At 37.4% G+C, this 10,074-nt stretch overlaps 1 protein-coding gene across 1 annotated transcript in view; it reads right to left on the reverse strand.

Moving 5' to 3' along the window:
- IDE (insulin-degrading enzyme) overlaps positions 1-10,074 on the reverse strand; it is a 152,585-nt gene that overhangs the window by 77,320 nt on the left and 65,191 nt on the right. The window contains exon 5 of the mRNA XM_006831141.1: positions 188-310. Coding sequence (XP_006831204.1) covers positions 188-310 — 123 coding nt within the window. The remainder of the gene's footprint in view (positions 1-187; positions 311-10,074) is intronic.

The raw sequence follows: 10,074 nt of genomic DNA on the forward strand, positions 1-10,074 counted from the left end.
TGTGGAACATGGTGAGACAAAAACAAAATCTCCCTCTGCATATTTTCCAACAAATATATCATATTTAAAGTCTCTGAGCAGATAAATATCTTACATCTTACATATCTTACATCCTTCTTCAAATATTTTGGAAAAAGCCAAAATTACTTAGATTACCGAATTCAATGAAGTTTTTGAAGAGTCTTACCTCGACCCAAAACACAAATAGCCATTAAGTTGGATGAATAATAAGTAGAATGAAATTTCAGTAACTCTTGTCTTACATCAATGCCTTCTTGGTTTGGTCTAGTCTCTAGAGTATATTTATTACCTGAAAGAGAGAGAGACGTTATTAGCAAAAAAAACCAAAAAAAATGTGAACTTCAGTTTTCTATTTGTTACAGATATTGGTATAATATTAACTTTTAATAAGAATTCACACTAACATACATAATTAGTCAAACATGTCTGAATACAAGCAAAATAAACAGATTATTATAGCACAAACTAATTACATTTTAAGCTATAGAGTTTTCACTAAGAAAATAAAAGTGCTTTAAAAAAATTACTATTTTCATCACAGTTCCCTATGTCCAAAGAATTAAGATACATTCTTTATAATTGAATTTTTTTCCCACTTCTTACTGGAAATAAAACAGAAGGGGTACCATTAATTTGAATAAGTGAAATGTACTGTTCTCAACATACTGTAATCAACAGGAGGAATTTCAGTGTGTGTCTGCATAAAAAAGAGGGTTTATGTATGTGTTTTAAGACCAGTATAGGTATGCACTCCGCCCCCCTAAGTTGGTCAGTAGAAAATGACATCAAGGTTTGAACAGAGACAAGCACTGACAGCCTCATTGTGATTGAAATCCTTGTAGGTTCTGGGCCAATTTCCCACCAGTGTGTACTTCGCTGCTATTTAAAACTGTATCAATTCTAATGGAAGAATACATTATTTGTAATTAAAACAAAACAATATATATTTAAAATCTCTGTGAGATAGTTGGTATTATGGTGTGGCACAGTCAGATAAGCACAAACCAATTGCAAGATCGGTTCGAACCACAAGGACTGGTATGTCTTAAAAAATGGCATCTTGACTGGAAACATTCAGTGATCCTAGTATAAATAACTTTTACTATTGATCCTGTTTACACGATAGATGGATTCTTGCCTTTCAGCTGCAAAGACAGAGAACTATGGTATAACACGCTTTTGATGTTTACTTATTTTTTTTCTCTTGCATTTGGATTGACAGATACTCCTTTTCTAAATTAGACGTCTAGAAAAAGCCACCGGATGGTGTTCTAAAACCCAGACTTTGTCATTTAGTGCCGCACAGTGCTCTAAGCCAAATGCTTAAAATAAGACCTAGTAGTGGCGGCAACCCTGGGCTCAAACATAACAACTGTGAGGATGGCACAGGACTGGGTAGTGTGTTGTCCTATTGTGCTATTTAGTCAGAATTGACTGAAAGGAACTAACAACATCACTGAGATACTGTCCATAATATTTTATAGACATATCCTGAAAGTTTTACCAAAATATAATTTATACATCCATTTTACAGAAGTGAAAAAAAAAATCTAGTGACAAATGATGCTTTAGACAAGATACATCCTGAACAAGTGTTCATTCACCTTTTTCATCATAAAGACTTACAGTGAATGTGAACATAATCGATAGCTTTATGATGAAACCTGAAGTTTCCAGGTTCTTAACTGGTTCTCTATATTTCTTAGTAAAGACCCAGTTCAAATGCAAGTCTGCTCTATTTGATGTTCTGAAACATCCCTCAATTCTACCTGAAGGGTTCAAGTGCTCTCTAAAATCTCCAAAATCCAACTCCTCAAAGGAAAAAAGGTCTTTTTCCAGGGAATTATTTGAAATTTCCTCATATGAAAGTAAAATTTGAGTATCTCCCATTCCTACTAAATATTCTAAAAATCTCATCTCCAGAGGGACTTGTCCTTCAGAGGTTTCTCAGTCCTATAATATATGAACTAAGATGGACACACTGGGACACTCAAGTTTAGAGATTTTTTTTTTTCCCAAAAGGACATAAATGTGATAGTGTTAGATAAAGATCTGATTTTCCGTCTACCCGTGTTCTGATTTGCCTACTCACCATCTGGTCATTAACCTAATTTAGATAAAAAAGAAAATATTAGTTCAAAACTTACAAAGACCATGAGCAGGCTCTTTACCTAGAACTGAAAATTCTTTCAGGTTGATCAGCTCTAGTTCAACTGACATTTTCAATTGGCCTTGAAAACTGCTCCATATGGTTTCCATGACTAAATATTGATGGGAGCAGCCAGCCTGCTCTTTCTCCCAGTGTCTGTTGTTAAGTACCGTGCAGTCGGTTCCGACTCATAGTGACTCTGCACAGGGTTTCTGGTGGTTAGTGGGTTTTAAACAGCCAACCTTGTGGTTCATAGTCCAGTGCTTAACCCACTGTGCCACCAGAACTCCCGTATCTTTTCACTGTCAGTGCGTTTTAAACACTGAGATAAAGCAGGACTATACCGTCTGTCACCTGAAACACATCGACAGGGGTCACTGGCAATGCTATATTAAAATGAGTGAAAGGAACACTGGATATTATATGCCAAAAAGAATGAATAATTTGTGATGTCTCAAGCATCACAAACTTATGAATGAATGAAAGAAAGCAGACACAAGAGTAGACACAATATCATTTCATTTACATAAAGAATCAAACAGACAACACTAATCTGGATTATCAGCAGTCAGAATAAAGGTCACCACTAGTCAGTGGGTGAATAGACTACAATGGAGAGCATAGGGTGAGGATAGTAATGTTCTGCTTCTTGACAGTGCTGGCTTCATGGGTGTGCTCAATTTGTGAAAATTCATTAAATAGGAACTGACTTGGCAGCACCTAACAACAACACATAAATAAGAGGGCTATGTTAATTAAATAATTATTCAAATAGCAGCAAAAGTAAAACAACAAAAAAACAACAAAAGTCATAGAAACTTTCTGTATATTATACTTCAACAAAAAGTACAAAGAAAAATGAGACAAAGAAGTCACAGCCAATAGTAACCTGTCTCATCTAAAATAATCTGATGATACTAGGTCTCTGGCCACACTGCTACATGGAGCCTTAAATTAGTCTGAGAAATGATTCATAGTCACAAATGCAGCCAGTTTCTTTGCCATCCCAATGTTTTCTGTCTTTCTAATATATATGATAATGGAGTCCTCATGTGGTGCTGTAGGATGAGCATGGGACTGCTAACTGCAGGTTGGTAGTTCAAATCTACCAGCTGCTCCTTGGAAACCCTATACAGGATCTCTCTGAGTTGGAATCAACTCAATGGCACTCAACAATGACGACAACAACAATATATGATAATAGAAGGAAATTGGGGTCCATTCAGGAACAAGCAAAGAATGACAGTCTCATACCCTTAGAAGTTCTTGAATTAGAAGGAGGAAGACATTCTCTATTGTGACTCTCCTGAGACCAGGGTAGTCAGTTACAATAATGGAATAATAAAGAAACAGTGGAAACTAGGTACAAATGAACCAAAGAGTCAGGCTTGCTATTAAGTTCTTGCTTAAGCGCCGTGGAGTTGGTTCTGATTAATAGCAATCCTGTATAGGGTTTCCAGGCCTGTAAATCTCTGCAGGAGCAGAAAGCCTCATCTTTCCCCAACAGAGCGGCTAGTGGGCTCAAACCGCCAACCTTGTGGTTCACAGTCTAGTATGGTGCCACTGTACTGCCAGCTATTAAGTATTAATAAGAACTAAACACTGGAAAGCTACCTACATTTTCTTTTCTGTTCCTCTATTTATCTTTTAGTAGAAAGTCTCAAGAAATAGATGAGAGATGAAAGGGAAAGAAGGGCAAATTCATAAAATTCTATAATTAGTCCCTAAATTACTGAGTGAACTCTGTTACCATCACTACCATGGTCCCTGGGTAGGGAAATGCAGAGGAACAGATATGGGATTTGACACTAGCAAAACTATCAACTAATTCAAGATCAGCTGTCTTTTTGGTTGTTGTTGGTTTTGTTTGTTAAGTTTTTAATTGGGAATTGAGTGATAGTTTACATGGGAGAACATCAGTTTAACACGCATTGTTTCATTGTAATGATAATAATCTTCTCTGTGCATCATCATTCAACAGTATTTGCTTCTATTCCCTTTGTTTTTTGTTTTTGTTTTTTGATGTATACAAAAATACTCAGGAATATATAATCACTTAAACAACCAAAGGGCATATTCTGCAAGCCTGCCTCCTGGCCACCAGCACTCAGTCTTTCTCTATCCATGAGTCTAGAGCCTCAGCTGCTCTATTTCTCCATGTCATCATCTCTGCCTCCATCTCTGGTGTCACTGCTTCTCTGGACAGGGTCCCACATTCCACTCATACTCTTCTCCCTTGATAGTCCTAGGGTCCTCTGTTCCTTGTCTGTAAGATTAACTACTTCCCCCTTTTTGTTACAAAACTTCTACCTTTACTGTTGTGACAGTTACAATTAGTCATTATAGCAATTACTCACAACTGAATCATAAGAATCTTATTCCCATCTCTTTTCACCCAAGATCAGCTATCTTTTGATTGCATGACATTGAACAGCTACTTATCTTAGGCCTACTCTCCTATTTTGACATTGGTAGGTTTACACCATAAAACTAATATTTAGTATCATAAATAGAATGCCAAAAACTTGAGTCTGATGACACCAAGTGTTGTTTAGGATATGGAGAAATAAGAACTCAGAAACTAAGGGAGTATAAATTGAATCAATCACCACAATTTGGCAGTATCTAATGGAGTCCTGGTGTGATGCTGTGGGCTAATGCGTCAGACTGCAAAGTCATTAGAACTGCAAAGGTCGGTGGTTCATGCTCACCAGCTGTTCCTTGAAAACCCTATACAGGGTCACTATGGGTTGGAATCGACTCAACAGCACGTAAGAACAACAGTGGCTCTGCAGGAAAAAGACATGGAAATCTACTTCCATGAAGATTACAGCCTAGTAAATCCTAAAGGGCAGTTTTAACTGTGTCACATGATGCCAATAGGAGTGGAAATCAACTCAGTAACACCCACCACAGTGTATCTGAAGATGTACGTACCATACAACACAGTAATTCCACTGTGTACAAGACATATATATACCCTAGAGACTCTCTGTGTATACGACATTTATAAGACTAATCACAGCAACACTGTTCTATTAACAGGAAAGAGATAAATAGGGAATATTCATTTAATGGATTCTCCAAATAGACATACAATATGGATAACTCCTACAAATATAATGTTGAATGAAAAAATATAAGAGACAGAGATAGTTGTTGCTGTTGTTATGTGCCGTGGTGTTGGTTCCGACTCATAGAGACCCTGGTACAGGCTTTGCGAGGCTGTAAATCTTTACAGGAGCAGAAAGCCTCATCTTTCTCCCGCAGAACAGCTGGTAGTTTCGAACTGCTGACCTTGAGGTTCGCAGTCTGATTTGTAATCACTGTGCTACCAGAGCTCCTTTACAAACAATAAAATGTCATTTTTATAAAAATAACAAATTGCTTGGACAAATATCTAAGTAGCAACTATTTAAAAACAGGGGCATAATAACCACCAAGCTTAAGAGAGTGGTTCTCTCCTGTGAGCAGGTAGACAAAAACAATTGGCAAGCACTACACTAGATGCTCAAACGCTATTTGTGTAGTCTTGTTTCTTTAAGCAGGATAATTTAGCAAATGATACGTACCGATCTTTTTGTATGACAAATATATCATAATAAATCTGTAAAAATGTTAAGGTATTTAATAAAGCTGACAATGAACAGAAGCCAAACAGCAGCTACTACTGTTACGATCTTACGGCTTCTGAGTATATCATTAAACAAAATCAGGAAATCAGTAGTTCCTGTGGCTCTAAAGCAGGGCATAAAGCTCAGCAAATGGTCCAGATGACTCCTGTAACCTAATAATCCACATGTGGAGAACAACATGAATATGGCTAGAGTAACAAATACCATTTCAGTCTCTAGACATACAGTAGCCTAATTTAGTGCTAATTCAGCTTGGTTATTTCCAATGAATTAAAATGCTGCCACCAAAATCTTGAACCTTACCTTTCTGGTTCTGTCACCGTTAGAGAGAACCTCAGCAGTTGACTGAGGAAATCAGGTTGCTGACCTACTGTGATCTTTCCACTCTGGGTCTCCCCTGGGAGATTCAGGGATTCTTGTACTGACTTCATCACTCACTAATAAAGTAACCTTGAAAAATTCCCCAAATACCTCCAGGGAGTTGTTTACTTGATCTGTAAAATAGGTGCAATGTGGCTGAGTGGTTAAGAGCACTGGCTCAATCTGTGACATCTTCATTTCCTTAACTGAGACTCAAGCAAGTTTTAAAATGTCTTTCAACCCCAGTTTCCTTATGTGTAAATAAGAATAAGAGAACCTACTTCACAAGACTATGAAGATTAAATAAATAATTCCTATTAGGGCTCAGCATAGTTACTGTCTGACACTAATTAGTGTATTTTCCGCACATAAAGAACACAAACACACACACACATAAAGCACACAAGTGCTAATAGGACACTGAGATGTGAGGCAGTTGCACTCTTTTCCAAAAACAGAATAATCTAGCATCATTGACAGAAAATATAGTAGGTACTCAATTACTGAAGGAGCTCTTACTCTAGTAGTGTAGTGCTTACCAGTCAGGCTGCTAATCTCAAGATCTGCAGTTAGAAACTACCAGTTGTTCTTCGGGAGAAAAGATGAAGCTTTCTGCTCCAGTAAAGATTTATAGCCTTGGAAACCCTTTACAGTGTTGCTATGAGTCAGAACCGACTCCACAGCACATAACCACCATCACTCAATTACTGACTTAGGTAACTGTGACGTCTAAGTGATAATGGCTGTGAAGAGGATTTTGTAAATTGTATAGATCAGTAAATGCTATTTTATACTTTACAGCTATATAAAATTCTATATAAAACCTAAAGGCTTTACAAACTCTGTACAAATGTATAAGAATGATGATTTTTAAGGAAATAAAGCTCATTTCTGGAGTTTGTAATATATTTTTTACACTCTGTGGAAAGGAATACATTTGAAATTTATAAATTTGTCTTAGAAACTAGTGATGTCTCCAATTATATGTCTCTTTGGAGAAGCTCTTAGGAGAGGTCATTAGTCATTTTGATAATTACAACCATTATAATATTAAATAGCCCAAGTTTCTGAAAGTTATGTTAATATGTCTACAGGAGATTATTAAAGTTTATACATACATTTTATATATATATATAGCGAGAGAGAGAGACAGACAAGACAGAGAGTGACTGACCTGGTGTGGCACTGTGGGTTAATGTGCCAGACTGCAAACCTGTTTGAACTGCAAGGTCAGTGGTTCAAACTCACCAGCCGCTCCTTGGAAACTCTATACAGGGTCGCTGTGAGTCGGAATCAACTCAACGGCACTTCACAACGTATTTGTGTATGTGTGTGTGTGTGTGTGTGTGTGTATATATATATAAAGGTAAGGAAGAAAAATGGCTTCTCTTCTTGCTATAGAAATCTATATAAAATCCTAAGGAGACATTTGTTGTTGTTCTTAAGTATTGTCAAGTCAGTTTCAACTTACAGCGACCCTGTATTGGGTTTCCATATGTTTTTTATTTTTTTTTAATCTTTGCAGGAGCAGAAAGCTTCATCTTTCTCCCACAGAGCAGCTGGCATGCACAAACCATGGACCTTGTGGTTGGCAGTCCAGTGCTTATCATCTTACCATACAAAATTAAAAAGGGCAATTCCTCTGCAGCTGGATAAGTGCATGAAAAGTATGAGATATGAGTTATGAGAGGACTGGAAGTGAAAATCTCCTAAATGCCACAATAAAACACCTATACATTTTATTCTCTTTTAGGAGTTCTCAGTACATTTCTACTTTCCAAAAGACATATCTCAGCAAAGGGGAAAAAATAAAAAAGACAGTACCAAAATCCAAGGCGATTAGAGGATGATGAATAAGTAGACTGAAAGATTATTAAATAGTTTTATTACCATGAGTTTACTATAATTAAAAACAAACAAACAAACTTGGTCACCACTGAAGAATGATGGAGACCAACTCGCTCTTTGAAAACTGGTAAAATGGAATGAGTCAAGTCTCTGCCCTGTCTTTCAGTAACAGTATTGCTACGAAGAGTGAATGCAGGGATATAATAACGTTCGTTTCTTTCCCTTTGTCCCCTTGAAATGGCTCTCTTTTTCTTTTTGCTATGCACTTTTTGGGGAAAATCCAAATGGCATCTCTTCTGAGATAACCCAGAGATTCAATTCTAGGCAACCCTAAAATAAGGTAGAATAGAATAATAGTTAAAGGCACAAGCTCAGTAGTCAGACTTTCTGGGTTCAGATCCTGACTCCAGCACTTAAAAGCTGAGCAACTTGAGCACTGTGGGTTAATGTGCTGGACTGCAAGGTTGGTTTGAACTACAAGGTCAGCAGTTCAAGCTCTCTAACTACTCCTTGGAAACCCTATCCAAGGCCATTATGGGGCAGAGCCAACTCAAACTGCACTTAACAACAACAACAAGTCTTAGTTTACTCATCTATGAGGAGATAATAAGAGGACCTACCTATTGGGGTGATGGTGAGCATTCCATAGTCCAGATAAAGTGCTTAGCAGAACACACAATAAAACCAAGCAATGATGATGAATAAGAGAAAGCAAGGTCAGAAAGTCAAGTCAAACTTGAGAGCATATACCAGTGAAATCCTGGATTCACCTGGCCCCCCCCAACTACACTATAAGCACTTTTGCATTTTCAAATGCACTTTACAGGTACCTCCTGGTCAACGAGTGGATTCCAACTCATAACTCCCGTATAGGGCAGAGCAAAACTGCCCCCATAGGGTTTCTATTTTATAGAAATGGCTGGTGGGTTCAAACTGCCGACCTTTTGGTCAGCAGTCAATAGCTTACCTACTGCATCATCAGGGCTCCTGAGTTTGTAAGTTGTTGTTGTTGCTTAGTGCTGGTTCAGACTCAGTGACTCTGTATAGGGTTTCCAAAGAGCAGCTGGTAGGTCTGAACTGCCAACCTTGTGGCTAGCAGTCCAGTGCTTATCCTACAGCGCCACACCAGGACTCTCCATTTTGTAAGTAGGGTGATTTAAAAAACTTCTTGTCATCAGATCATTAGATAGATTATTTAGGCTCACTTATAATACCCAACTCAAAATTGTTATAATTCTATGGCATTGCTACGAGCGTACTAGAGTAAACAACAATTAAGACAAAGATCACCAATACGTGAAGTACAGCCCCACCCTCTATTTCCATGTGCTCTCCTTCCACCCTCACATTAAGGTGCACTTATTGTCTTCACTCACCCACCCTCTCCTTTACTGCCTTCTTTCATTTCCTTCCCAGCTGGCTAAAGCCCAATTGCTTCACAGTATCTTTGGGGCTATGTTAAAGAACTAGATAGTAAACAAAATTCAAGATCACCATGCATTCCTCAGAAGCCCTATACAGGGTAGCATGAGTCAGAATTGACTTGATAGCACTTAACAACAACAAACAAGCCAAGCAATCGACAGGCCTATGAACTGAACAATTAACTTGCTCCTCAAAACAAGAGAGGATAGGGACAGCATTTGCCTGAAAATGAAGTTGAGAAGACATGAAGGGGCAGGAAAGATGGGCAAATGGAAATGGGTAACCTAGGGAGGAAGTGAGAAGAGTACCATTACATTGAGAGAATCACAACTCATGTCACAAAAGTAAATGTGTATAAACTGCTGAATGGGAAATTAATTTGCTAAGTAAGTATTCACCCAAACCACAATAAAATGTTCAGAGGGGTGTGTGTATGTATATTTATATGTGTATAAACGTATGTATGTATATTTATATGTGTATAAACGTATGTATGTATATTTATATGTATATAAAGTATGTATGTATATTTATATGTGTATAAACGTATGTATATTTATATGTGTATAAACGTATGTATATTTATATGTGTATAAACGTATGTATGTATATTTATATGTGTATAAACGTATGTAT

Source organism: Chrysochloris asiatica, unplaced genomic scaffold, assembly GCF_000296735.1.
Source record: "Chrysochloris asiatica unplaced genomic scaffold, ChrAsi1.0 scaffold00003, whole genome shotgun sequence".
NCBI lineage: Eukaryota > Metazoa > Chordata > Mammalia > Afrosoricida > Chrysochloridae > Chrysochloris > Chrysochloris asiatica.